Source organism: Cajanus cajan, chromosome 3, assembly GCF_000230855.2.
Source record: "Cajanus cajan strain Asha chromosome 3, NIPB_CcT2T_4, whole genome shotgun sequence".
Taxonomy (NCBI): Eukaryota; Viridiplantae; Streptophyta; class Magnoliopsida; order Fabales; family Fabaceae; genus Cajanus; species Cajanus cajan.
The window spans coordinates 77,083,020-77,098,002 of NC_138519.1; the positions used below are offsets into that span (position 1 = coordinate 77,083,020).

Sequence of the window (14,983 nt, forward strand, 5' to 3'; positions counted from 1 at the left end):
TATAACAAAAAGTGTAACAGTTATGTTACTCTCACTACAAAATTCTTAAGTCATATTCTGGTTGTAATAGGGTGTTGAAACTAAATTTCAAAATACAAATAGCATGTTTGAAAATATCATAATTAAAAAGATATTTTTCCATTTAGTTAAAATAATCAACATATTATAATTTACAAATTACAATACAAATATGAATCTCTTTTTTATTTTTATTTTTTATAATTTTGGATCGACTCGCCTCAAAATTTAGTGTGATTAGTGAGATAGAAAAGGAGGAATAATAGTAATTTGTTAAGTTCTAAAAAAAAAAGTGATTTGTTACATGATATGTTATTAATTTAAATTTAAGAGGCTCATTAAATAAAGTGAGAGATACTTCATCTTATATTTTTCATGTGAATTTCAAAAAATGACAAGATATTGTGTTAAAAGGACTATATCAAAATACTATATTATTAACAATGAAAAGAAACTCTTAATCTTTGAGAAAAAATAAATATTTTTTAAATAAGTTGATATATATTATTTTTTAAAAGAGTAGTTATTATTTGGTATATACATTCTTTTCCTTTTTATCTTTAGATATATTCATGAATTTCTTTTTCAATGAAACCTATATCAAATAATTTTTAAATTTTTTAAAAAATTACAGACTTGATATATACATTAAAAACTTTAAATTCAACAATTTAATGGTTAAAATTTGGTATAAATTATGAATTATTAATCAAAATAAATTTAGATAAATTTACTCATATCTTATATATATATATATATATTATTGAGAAGTCATTCTCTTCTCTTAATTTTTTGATGAACCAAAAAACTAACTTCCCTCTCAAATTTTCCTGCCCCGATTTTCCTCATAACGATAAAGACTTGAACAACAATGATTGATAACCATTAATCAATGATAAAATAACACAAACACCAAACACCTCAGTTTTATGTCACTACGCCAAATAATTTCCTCACCACACGATCTCATATCCAATGATTATGAATACAAGCATCCAACGGTTCAATGTGGTCATCATTTCATGGGTTATATATTCTACATAACTTTTGTCTGTGACTCGTATATAATGGACGATTAAGAAGCATTTGTCCATCACCTTACCCTGGGCCCCACCACACTCCATTATTACCCCTCCCACTTCTCAACCTACAAGCCCAGTCCGTACAATTATAAGCGATGGCTTCATAGCCACACGACCACGGGCCCATCGTGAAAGCGGGCCCAATTCATAAAGCATTTTTTTTTGGCACGGTATTTCCCAGTAGAGGTGGCTTGTTAACTCCCATACATTAAAATTTTGGAAAGTGGTGTTGTGAGATGTGTTTGTTTGTGCCACAAAAATTTGAGTGGCATGGAGTTTCAGTTCTGATTCATGATTAGGGGCAACGTGTCTGCATGTGTTTTAGTTGGGTTGGGCCTAAAGGGATCCAATAGTTGCTTTCGTTTTCCACCGATTTAAAGCCCTGTGGCTGTGGCTATGAGGTTCCGCTATTTGCTTTTACACTTTGCATTGGAACTCAATTGATGTAACGTAATGCTCAGGTGGGTCTTGGACTATTTGATATTCACCCACATTTTTATTTCCAACTATATCACGTCAAATAATTCAATTTAGTTTCATATTTTTAAGAAAATTATTAAATAAAATAAACTTTATATATTTTTTTTAGATAATTATTATATTACTACAAACTATTCATCATCAAAAATAATTATTATTTTCTTTTAGAGATTGTGAACACATAGAAAATAAATTTTTTTTCTAAAAAAATTATATATTCATTAGTGCTTCAAAATTTTAAGGTTTTTAAATAGTTCTTTAAACTATGAAAAAATATAATTAAGTTTTTTTTTTTAATTTTTGTAATTAAGTCTTAGGGATCATGATTCATGAGAAAACAAAGAATATTATATTAAAGTTGAAAGTTTATAAATAGGATATTAACTCAGTTAAAAATATTAAGAATTCAATTGCAAATTTTTTATAATTTAGAAATGTATTTTAAAAAAACTAAAAAATTTAAAGAACTAGGAATATATTCAATCATAAAATGATAATAATACTTAGTATCATTTGATTTTATACACATATAATAAGTGAATATAGGAGTCTTTTAGTAGAAACTAACTAATATATATATATATATATATATATATATATATATATATATATAACATAATAATCTTTATATTATTAACATAATAATCTTCTATTAAGAATCAATAAAATATATAAATTATGACTTTTAATAGTTGATTATTATTATATAATAATTTTAATCACATAATTAATTAAATTAATAAAATAATTAAATCAAACATAAATTATGAGTCACATAATTTTTTTTTTTTTTCAATCGCGTAATCTGATTTAATATTAGTTGGTTGTACCTCATTGTATATACACTTTTTATAGTTTGGTACATATAAAATATTTGTTGTTAATTAAAATTAAATATTATTAGGAGTAATATTTCAAATGAGTTTCTATTGACAGTTCCACTTGGTATTCGTATTCTATCTAATAATCTATAACAATAGATAAAGGGAATACGTTATTTTGGTTTCCACTTTTCTGTTAGACATTTGTATTCTTCAATTATGTTACGATGTATTTTATCAATCTACCATTTAAAGGATAAAATAGAAAAAGAAATTGTTTTAATCAATCCACTCCAAATATAACCGCACATAACCACTCTTTGATGTAGCATCTAAAAGATAAAAAAATGAAAAAAAAATAATTTACTCCAAATGTGACCCCATAGTAACCGCTCACTCTTCTTATTATTAAGAACTCATTACATATAACCATCCCGTTTCTCATGCTTCCCTTTTTCTTACTCTTGAACCATTTTCTTCTCCGCTAATTCTAAATAACTTTGTTATTTAATTCAACCTTACTTCGTATGCACTACTACCCCTTTTATCTCTCATTTTTGTTTGCTTTATAAGTTTTACATTGTAAAGTCTCTTTTCTTTGATTCCTAATGAGCAAAAATCGGATCGACCAAGATTATGGCAAGGTGACTGGGTTATCAATGTGAGTTTTAAGATTTGTTTTTAATGGTTGATTTTATTTTTCTTAATGATTTTTCAACTACTATGTTTTTAGTGATTTGTTCTAAAGCTTCGTACTTTGTTAAAATCTCACTACATTTTTCTCTATAAATTCTTCTTTTCACTATAAAATTCTATTTGTAAGAAGTATAAAGAACGAGTGAAACCTTTTGTTTCATTATCAACACTTCCTTCTTTTTTTTTTGGAGTAGTTAGAATGATGAGAAGATTACATTGATTCTTTGACGAATTTGAGTATATGTTCAACTATTTTTTTTCTTCTTTAAATGCTTTCTATTAGTATGAATTAACTGCATGTTTAATTAATTGTAGTTTTCAAAATTCTATATAAAAGCGATATTTGTTTTTAGTTTATTGGATATTTAGAAATCTATATTGTATTTTAACAAGATATAAAAAAAGTTTTTTTTAACTAATTTTTCCGGATAATTCTATATTCATTCATGAGATTTGTTCTTTACTATTTATTTTTAAACTATTTATTATTTTTTCTTTTGATATAGTTAAATTTGAAGTTTCTAAATTATATTTTTTATTTAATTTTTTTAGGTTCTACAATCATTATTATTTTTATTTTTGTAAATTTTGTAATGATGGATATATTTATTTTTTAAAAAATAAATCTATCTATAATCTATATCTATAATCTATATCTATATCTATAATCTATAATCTATATCTATTCTATAACAATAGATAAAGGGGATACTTCAGTTTGGTTTCCACAAATTTCATGACTAATGTACCCATTATTAATATGTTATCTTTCTTAATCTATATGGATATAACCGGCAATAGAAAAATTTGGGTTTTAAAATTAGACATGTGCCTTTCATCTCCTTCACTTTTCAAACCAACCCACTACTCTCACATTCATAACTTCTCTAGAACTCCAGATAACTTCTCATTGTACGTTACAATTTTTTGGGGGTTTGGGCAAACCAAAACCTATCCTAAAAATTCATGCGGATTGTTATTTCTTCCTTCTGACTTATTGTTGTGATGATTTATTATCTTCAATTAAAGGTGTTTCGACATATATAAGTTCAAATTCGTCCAACCTGATACCCGGGTGAAATCTTTTAGTATTTTTTTCTGTATAATTCATTCATACTATCAATGTTTCAAAATTTCGAGACCCATTCATTGATTGCAACACCTTCTCTCTTTCTTTGTAACCATTTCAATTTTTCATTCACATTTACGTTTTTACGGTTTGTTGGGTCAATTACATTGCAAGTTTTCATTTCCAATTTCGTCTTTTTATATTATCGGAATTATTTTCTGTTTTCGTGCTTTCCTTGCTTTCCTTTCTTCGCTGATGGTTTTTATTCTACTCGATGAATATTATAATAACCCTTTCAAAAAACATGCAACTTTCTCATGCCAGACACACACAAAGCAACACATAAGATTAGAATAGACAAAGACGCGCAACAAAACAATTATTTTTCCACACCCAAAAGGAAAACCACCCACACTTTTCCCAAATGCAAAACTCCACTTAAGCGTAATAGTTATTTATTATTTTTTTCTTTTTGAATCGTGGTTTCATTTCATTGTTGTGGGTCCCTTTGTTCTCGATCATGTCTTGTGTATTCTCGCAATACTTTTTATGCAATCTATATGTATTGGATTCAAAACTTAAAATTTAAAATTTAAAATTTAGAATTTAGAATTTAGAATTTAGAATTTAGAATTTAGAATTTAGAATTTAGAATTTAGAATTTAGAATTTAGAATTTAGAATTTAGAATTTAGAATTTAGAATTTAGAATTTAGAATTTAGAATTTAGAATTTAGAATTTAGAATTTAGAATTTAGAATTTAGAATTTAGAATTTAGAATTTAGAATTTAGAATTTAGAATTTAGAATTTAGAATTTAGAATTTAGAATTTAGAATTTAGAATTTAGAATTTAGAATTTAGAATTTAGAATTTAGAATTTAGAATTTAGAATTTAGAATTTAGAATTTAGAATTTAGAATTTAGAATTTAGAATTTAGAATTTAGAATTTAGAATTTAGAATTTAGAATTTAGAATTTAGAATTTAGAATTTAGAATTTAGAATTTAGAATTTAGAATTTAGAATTTAGAATTTAGAATTTAGAATTTAGAATTTAGAATTTAGAATTTAGAATTTAGAATTTAGAATTTAGAATTTAGAATTTAGAATTTAGAATTTAGAATTTAGAATTTAGAATTTAGAATTTAGAATTTAGAATTTAGAATTTAGAATTTAGAATTTCAACTTAAAACTTAAAACTTAAAACTTAAAACTTAAAACTTAAAACTTAAAACTTAAAACTTAAAACTTAAAACTTAAAACTTAAAACTTAAAACTTAAAACTTAAAACTTAAAACTTAAAACTTAAAACTTAAAACTTAAAACTTAAAACTTAAAACTTAAAACTTAAAACTTAAAACTTAAAACTTAAAACTTAAAACTTAAAACTTAAAACTTAAAACTTAAAACTTAAAACTTAAAACTTAAAACTTAAAACTTAAAACTTAAAACTTAAAACTTAAAACTTAAAACTTAAAACTTAAAACTTAAAACTTAAAACTTAAAACTTAAAACTTAAAACTTAAAACTTAAAACTTAAAACTTAAAACTTAAAACTTAAAACTTAAAACTTAAAACTTAAAACTTAAAACTTAAAACTTAAAACTTAAAACTTAAAACTTAAAACTTAAAACTTAAAACTTAAAACTTAGAATTTAGAATTTAGAATTAGGCATATATTAAATTTGAATTTTTAATAAAATATAGTTATATATTTATATTTTTAAATCTATTAAGATAGTAAGTTTAAATATGATTTTTTTATAATTTCAAAGGGAAAAAATGAATTCAGAAAACAGAGATATTTTAAATTTAAATTTTTAATAACTTGAGTAAAATTAAATTCTTTGTAAAAATAATACAAAAAAAACATTGTAAAAAAAGGACTAAACTTGATAAATACATTGAGTTTATTAATTACATAAACGCATGTAATTAATTTAATTATAAAAAAAATTAGTGTTATTATTTAATGACACATATTATGGTTGTTAAATAAAATTAAAGGAAAGTTTTGAAATTTAACGTGAATCATGAATATATTAATTCTCAATGGTGACTTTTATTTAAAATCCTTCTTATATGCAAAATAAATAATAGAAAATATCAATGGAATAAAAAGTAGAAGAAAAGAAATGGAAGAATTACTTTAGTAGCGTGAATGAGACTCTAATTCGTGAATCGTGAACGCGTTAATAATGTTTTTAGTCATGGTCAATTATATGTTGCTTTGTCAAGAGGTGTTTCTCAAGCTTCAACGAAAATTCTTATTAAAGAAGGAAAACTTGAAGGGGAAGATGGAAACTTTACGAAAAATATTATTTTTAAAGAAATTTTGTTATCTCAAAATCAGGTGTTACCCCTTTTAATTTATATTAATGATGGATTTAGATTAATACTTGATAATGATATACAAAAACTAAAATTTGTTTCTTTTATTTTTTTTATCTATAGTCAAATTAAGATTCAAGGAGATTCTCCAGTTATATGAAGAGATCAATAGAAAGAATTTGAATATGTATTTTGACAAAGAGGTAAGTGTTAACATATTTATTCACTTTTTATTATGAAACTTTATTATTATCTATTTTTCATTATATTACTTATATTTACTAGGAGGATGACTTTGAAAAATTATGGAACATTTGGAAGGACAAGTATTCACTCTCAACAATTTCTCTCATTGACAACAAGGTTCAATTTAATTCATGGTTAGTCTTCATATTTTGTTATTACTTATCTATTTAAATTGTATTTTCTTTGTAGCAGGTTTGTCGTTTAAAAGTATATTCTATTGGGTGGAGTTCTACAGTAATAGTAGATAAAATCGAACTTTGGAAAATGGTGAAAAAAGAATTGTTGTCTCAAAAATTAGAAAGGTAATATAATAATATGGTTCTAAAAATATTTTATATGTGATATAATTTCATATGTATAAAAATATAGTTGTATTATTACCTAATTTAAATAAGTTCTAACTCATATTTTTAACAATAATAGGACACTTGAAAATGCAAGATCGACTAATATCTGTCATATTAACAACTTTCATGCAAAACAAGATATCTCCATTTTTGAGGTTGTGGTAATTTTTTTATAACCTACAAAAATTTACATCAAATATTAAATCTCTCATATTGATACTTGACACTCTATTATTTGTTTATGCAGTTTTTTAAAGTTAAAGAAATTATGGATGATATATTTTATAAAGAATTAAAATTTATTCTCGAAAGGTATGACATTATGCAATTTAATTATTAATTATTTAAAATGTTGTTTACTATTTATTGACATTTAATTTCGTTAATTTCGTTCATAATTTGCAGGGAAGCTAAAAGTCGTCCTGAAGCAAAATTATTATTTGATCTTCCTATTAAAAAAAATTATGATGAAAAATTGCACGTGATTATTATATATATTATTTCAATCCATCATTACAAATATAACTATGTAGAATATAAATTTTTCTTTTATATGAATTTGACTTTTATTATATTTTAATTATTATGCACTTCATTAATGAACAATGATTAAATTAATCATATTATATTGTGTAAAATTATTTATACAATTATATGTCAAGAATGAATTCATTCAATCTATGCGTGATTTTAAAGTTAGAGATAAAATTCATATAGAGGCACTAAGTGCCTCGGCCCCGCTAGTATATATTATTTCAATCCATCATTACAAATATAACTATGTAGAATATAAATTTTTCTTTTATATGAATTTGACTTTTATTATATTTTAATTATTATGCACTTCATTAATGAACAATGATTAAATTAATCATATTATATTGTGTAAAATTATTTATACAATTATATGTCAAGAATAAATTCATTCAATCTATGCGTGATTTTAAATTTAGAGATAAAATTCATATAGAGGCACGAAGTGCCTCGGCCCCGCTAGTATTGAGAATGTCTTTTCATTCCAACACATTTTTCACAAAAAAAAAAAAGGATTTGATATCAATAAAAATAAAATATTATTTTAATTAATTATTTTTAAAGTACACCTTAAAATTTTTTTTTCAATTATAATCCGTGATAGTTGATGTAACGATTAAGATTATAAAAAAATAGATTTACCATAATTTAATCCGGTCATTGATTTTTACAAAAAGTTATATTAAAAAACACACGATAATTTTTTATTGATAGAATTGCATAAATATTTTTTATATTAAAAATATATAATCATTAAAGTCATATAACATTTACCATAATAAATGATGAATTTGTTAAAAGTTTAACTATTACTTTTTAATTAAACAGTTATAATTCAATACTTTGTCTCTGTTCAAATTTTTTTTGCATCAATAAGAATTATAATTGTGAGACCCTTTCTTTTACTTTCTACTCCTCGACACCCTCACTCACTCTCATACCCTTTCTATCTCAAAATTCTCTACTCCATTCTTGATTCTTGGTGGTGATCTCTTTGGGTTAGGTGCTGAGTAGTTGGATTGTAGCTGGTGGGTGCGGATCTCTTCTTCCTCCTTTTCCCCTTTCGTTCAAGCTCTTTTTCACTCTTTTCCTCCATTCAAGTTCCCGGAAGCTCGGATTCTTCACCGAGGTAAGGAAAGTTAGTTTTGTGGTTGATTTTGGTTGAGAATGAGTTGTTGTAAACTCATTAGCTGTTGAAGTTGGTTGACGTTTGATGATTTTTGTTGAATTGCTGACATTAGAAGTTTTGGGGGTTTTTGTGGGTTTGACAAATTTTGGGTCTTTTGATTGTTTTATGGTTGCATGGGAAAAAGGTCGGTGTTTTTGAGCTGTTGGTTGGAAATGTGGCATCTTGAATGGTTTGCATGTGTTGAAATGGTGGATTTTTGTAGGATTTGGTTAAGTTTTTCGAAAATGGAGTGTTGCTGCTGAGCCTCGTGCTGAGCGTAGTTCTTCGCGCCGGGCGCGTGGCCACCAGGGGACCCCATTTAGCCAAGCTCGCCGGGTGCAATGATGAATGCGCTGGGCGGACTTGAGAATGTGGGTCTCTGACTGGCCTGCGCTAGGCGCGATACCAGTTGAAACATGTTTTGGGGTTTTTGGTTCTGCGCTGAGCGCGACCCTTGTCTCGCTGGGCGTGAGACTCCTTGGGAGTCTCTGCCTTGTGGGCGCTGGGCGCAATTTGAATTGCGCTGGGCGCGAGACCAAGGGGAGGTCTCTGCCTTCCCCGCGCTGGGCGCTGGGTTAGGTACGCCGAGCGCGTGAGACTTCTTGGAGTCTCTGCCTGGCCTGCGCTGGGCGCAATTGGTATTGCGCTAGGCGCGAAAGAGCCTTGGGCTCTCTAGCTGAGTCCCGTCGGGCGCGGGCATGCTTGCGCTGGGCGTGCTAGCCCCCTGGTGCTCTCTGGTTGCACTGCTCTAGGCGCAACCACGAGTGCGCTGGGCGCGGAGATGAGATTTTTCTATATGTTGATTAAAGTTGATATGTTGAGTTGTAAAGTTGTATTGTGTTGCAAGTTGATATGTTGAGTTGTAAAGTTGTGTTGTGTTGCAAGTTGATATGTTGAGTTGTAAAGTTGTGTTGTGTTGCAAGTTGATATGTTGAGTTGTAAAAGTTGTGTTGTGTTGAATGTTGATATGAGTTGTTGTAGGCCATAAAGGCTGAGTTGTTGTAGGTCATAAAGGCTGAGTTGTTGTAGGCCATAAAGGCTGAGTTGTTGTAGGCCATAAGGGCTGAGTTGTTGTAGGCCATAAGGGCTGAGTTGTTGTAAGAGATCTCCGAGGTGATATGCGTGACGATGCATTAATTTGCTAATGGCTGATTTGTTATATAACCGATGAGATGTAGACTGATGCTTTGTTGATAGTTGAAGTTGTTTTTGTTTTTTTTTCTTGCTAGACGTTGATCTTTTTATACTAGCTTACCCTTTGTTGTTTCCATGTGGTTGGACTACTATGACCGTACTATGTTCGGGAGCAGAGCAGGGATAGGTGTGTGGCTTGTGGTGAGTCTGCAGCGGGCAAGCGGAGATGACCTTAGTTGCTGTTATGTTGTTTCAGCTACTTGGTGTAGCGGTTAATGTTGTATTTTGTTTTGGTTTGGTTGTTTTTGGCACACTCTAACTCGAGTCGGATTTGGACTTTGTATATATTTATATTCTAGATCCTATATTTATATACTTGTTCTTTCTGCCTGGTATTTCCGGTGTACAGTGATATGTGTAGGACCTGTCGAGTCATTACAATAATAATATATTATTATTTTTAATTTCAATATAACAACGTTATTAGTTATTCTTATGTTTAAATAAATATTTTCACTTAAATTCCTCATTCTGTATATAATATTTTTTTTAAGATTAACGAAAAAAAAATGTATCACTTTTATTTTACGGAGAATATTTTCATAATAAAATCAACAGACATGCGTGAATTTTATTTTTCTTCTCAGCATTTTTTCTTGAAATTTTCAGCTGCACGTGTCTTGTTTTCTCCTCTATTTTTTGTTTTTTGTGCTCCACCACGACCATGAAACAACTTTAATGTGCATAACTACTGGTGAGTGGTGGGGATGACATTGATTTCCACTTTCAGGCTTCCACTGTGAGTGTTAAAAACACCAAAAAGAAAAGTTTCATGTTTTGGGGCTCTAATTCTCGATGTTTCGAAGGTTTTGGTAAAGACTTTTTCAATGTCAACATTTTCGTTTAGGTTAAACCATGATTAGGTAGTACAAAAATTGAGTTTGAGTTATTAACCAAAATTAGGCCTGGGCAAAAACTTCCGGCCGATCCGAAACCGGCCAAACCGACGATCAGATCGGGTGAAGCGGATTAATTCTCAGGTATTTCGGATTTTTTCTGAAGCAAATTTTGGGTTCAAACGGGTTTTAACGGTCGGATTCGGTGTTAGAATTTTCTCATCCGATGCACCCGAATCCGACCGTTCGTCTTCACCGTTTATTTTCTCCGTCTCTTTTACTTCGTCTTCTTTCTTCTTCTTCTTCACTCCGTCTTCTTTTCTCTTCTTCTTCACTCCGTCTTCTTTCTTCTGCTTCTTTCTTCTTCTTCATAGTGTCTTCTTTCTTCTTCTTCTTCACTCCGTAAACATCCTCTTTTCTTCAACTTATTCCTGCCATGGCTACCGCCACTGAGAAGCTCCCTGTTCTGGTTGATGAAGGTGGTGATGTGGAGATCTGAAACTCCGTGATTTCTCCCAAATGAAGCAGTAACAGAGACCGGCAAAGAGTGACGAAGGATGGCGGCACGAGACGCTAGAAGAAGCTTCTCAAACCGATGAATCCATCCGATGAAACCGTAACCCGCACGGATTGAACCCGCTAAAACCCGAGTTCTTCGTCGGTCGGAAATGGCTCCTGATTTTTCTTAATCGGTTTTGGATGATTTTAAGAATTTTTGTCCGAAACCGACTGTGGCCGACCGATGCTCAGGCCTAACCAAAATAGCAAACACAAGATTCGTTGTCATCACTCCCCGTACAACTACAAATGATTAACGTAACGATTTCTGTCATTGTCGGAGGTTTTAATCACCCACCATATGAGAACCTAGCAAAAAAATAAAGTACTAGTTCACACTTAAAAGAAAAATATGTGTTTTTATAGTTTGAGATCAACTTTGAGGAATTGCAGTCAGCGGTGGTAAAAATTCAACAGGTTGTTAAATTCAAACTTTATTTTCTTAAAAAAAAAAAATTCAAACTTTATTATTATTGTTATTATTATTATTATTATAATTCTTGTTAATATAAAAATTTCACAATAAAAGACAAAGTATAAAATTATAACTGTTTAATTAAAAAAAAATAGTTAAAGTTTTAACAAATCCATCATTTATTATGGTAAATCTTATATGAGTTTCATGATTATACATTCTTAATATAAATTTTTTTTACAAAATTTAATGAATAAAAAATATTATTTTGTGTGTTCTTTAATACAGCTTTTGTAAAAGTTAATGACTGAATTAAATTATTATAAATTTATTTTATTATAATCTTAATTGTTAAATCAACTATCACCGGTTATAATTATATTAGGTTAAAATATTTATTATAATTTTATTTACTTCATCCTTTAATTTATATAGTCTAAAATAAACTCTTTTTAGTCCATATATTTAACTTTTTAAAACTTTTTTAGTGTATAATTTAAGATATATATTTTTCAATCTTTATTATTAATTTTTTTTTATAACATTATCAATTTTATGTTGACATAATAGAGGTCTTCTCAATAAAATATATCAATAATAAATGTTATATGTGAAATTACAAAAACGTGTCTCAACAAAAGATAACAATCACTAACACCATCATCATCACTATTATTACCTACCCACTAACAATCAGAGTGGTTTAACATGGTGATTATGACAACAATAATAAAGATGACAGTAGTTATCACTTGTCATTGTTCTCTCAAACACTATCACCATATGATAATGAGAATTGTGAACTTGTTGTGACATCGATGATAGTAGAGTAGTTATAATGACAAAAACATTAATAATTTGATGATAGAAATTTATAAAATAGTTTTAATCACAATTTTTTTTAAAATTTTAATTTAAGAATTATGATTAGTTATATCATGTTTTTTTTTTTATAATAATAAGATTTACCCCATATTCATATTTAAAAGTATTTAGAACATATTAAAGTAAGTATTTTATGGCTAAAATACTTTTTTTAGTTTCAATATATTTTATGGCTAAAATACTTTTTTTTAGTTTCAATACTTTTACTTATTTTACCTTTTAGTTCTTATGGTTTAAGACAGATATTTTTAGTTCCTATATTTATTTTTCAGTCTTTCTTAGTCTTTATAATTTAATATAGATCTATTTCATAAATTAAAATATCTATTTCAAACTACAAAGATTAAAAGATAAAGTAAAATTATAAAAAAAAATATTTTAACTATATTTTATTAATATATTATGATTAGAAAGTAATCGATAGAATTAAGTCCATGTTAAACACTTAATTGATTGTTTTTATTATAATTTATGTGGTGCAATGTGTTTTAAGGAACCATAGAATAACATATGTACAAAGTATTTAAGAATAAAAGTGATAATTAATTCTCCTCAAAGATCATAATGCATATAAGATAAATAATTTTGTTCTGAATATTTTATTTTATACTCAAAATCAATTTAAATTCTAAATAATTTATGTAAGAGATAAAAAATTCTACCGCTTGTGTCGGTCAGTCTTTAAAATGTAATCCTCAACATTTTTACTTTTCAAAAGCATATTCTGCATAATTCGTGGTACAACCTAGAAAAGCAAGAAAGTATAAACAAGTGGTTGAACAAAAGTTGGATATGCTAAAGTCCCAAATTTCAAAACCAAATTTATCGGACAAGTGGTATTCATCTGCCTAAAAGCTACACACCAATCAAAATACCACACTTGTTCTCTCCTTTAATAACTGTCAACTTCACTAAAAAAAATAAAAACAAAAAAACAAGTCACGATACTTTGGTCAGGCAACATCGATTCGTGAATGCATCTCATATTCCACTTATACGCACACACATAACAACACTCACCGTTCAAGTATACCTTGCAAAATGGTACAAGGGAGTTGATTTTGATTATTTAATTTTGCATAAATAATTAGAATAAGGTTTATATAAAAATTAAGACCATATTTTTTAAATTAAGGTTTAAATATATTCTTTTTGTCAGCTATGTATAAGATAATTGTAATTTTTATTTTTAAATTTAAAATTAACTTTTTTAGTTCATGTAATTTAAAGAAAATTTATTTATATCATTTTACTCAAACATAATTAATAAATTTGTCTAAAAATATTAACAAATTATTAAATTTGTTGCATAAAACTTGTTTATTAATATCTATTTCGTATTAAAGATTAAATTCAGTTAATGTTACACAATTGATTTAATATGTTTATGAATGTTATATATAGGTGACTTTTTTATCTTTTAGAATTATAATGATAACATTAGTATTTAAATTTAAAATTTTAGACATTTCACTTCAACTTCTTCATCATTAAACCAACCCTAATGGCATCATATTAAACTATTTTGAGAATAGACTAAATTATTTATGTAATTTGTTTATTCTATTATTTAAAGTTTTAATTTAATTGCTTAATTTTTTTTCCAAATATTGTAATATGGTAATTGCCGTTTACATTGTATCGTTATTAAAGAAAAAATGAAGGAATCATATTAAACTTCTTAGTAATAAAGAATTGAACTAATTAATAAAATGATAAATGTAATTTAACTTAAAATTACATAAATTAAAAATATCTATTTTTAAATTTAAAATATTAAAAAATATATTTAAACTATGAGTTAATCACCTATACACTATTAGTATAAAATTTTTTATACGACAATAAATCATATTTTTTAATAATATTATGTCAGTTATTTATTTAATAAAATAAAAATAAAATAAAATAATTTAAAAATTATAAATTATCAATGTAGAAAATTTTAAAGAGATAATTAACTCTTAAAGTATTACTTATTCTCCCGCATGATTCATTTCCATAAAAGAATATGCAGAAGAGATGATAGAGTGATATAGCAGAACACGTGATGACACAGCTAAGTTTTGAGAAAAAATAGAAAGGAGGAATCCATGGGGTTAAATCCGGAATGACGAAAAGAAAATTACAGCATCGCCATGACGCCATCACATCACACTGCTGACGTGTCCCATAGAGAGGTCGAAACGTGGCAATTTGCAATGATTGGAACTTATGGAGGAACCAACACGTGGCGAGAGGAGGAAGCGACCACGATGCACGGAGTTAGGGGAGAGGGTGAGAGATTCCAGAAAGTTCTGCCA

The 14,983-nt window shown here is 27.3% G+C and overlaps 1 protein-coding gene across 2 annotated transcripts; it reads left to right on the top strand.

Moving 5' to 3' along the window:
• Nucleotides 1-2,300: 2,300 nt before the first annotated feature.
• Nucleotides 2,301-7,968, top strand: LOC145956607 (uncharacterized). Of its 2 annotated transcripts, XM_083072154.1 has the most exons (7): nucleotides 2,301-3,062; nucleotides 6,621-6,700; nucleotides 6,783-6,860; nucleotides 6,936-7,045; nucleotides 7,167-7,245; nucleotides 7,338-7,402; nucleotides 7,496-7,968. In XM_083072154.1, the coding sequence occupies exons 2-7, from the start codon at nucleotides 6,683-6,685 to the stop codon at nucleotides 7,668-7,670; spliced, it is 525 nt and encodes a 174-aa protein (XP_082928280.1). In that variant the 5' UTR covers nucleotides 2,301-3,062; nucleotides 6,621-6,682; the 3' UTR covers nucleotides 7,671-7,968. The 2 variants fall into 2 exon arrangements, with proteins under 2 accessions (XP_082928280.1, XP_082928281.1); XM_083072155.1 differs by lacking the exon at nucleotides 2,301-3,062 and having other exon boundaries at nucleotides 5,880-6,700.
• The last annotated feature ends 7,015 nt before the right edge of the window (nucleotides 7,969-14,983 follow it).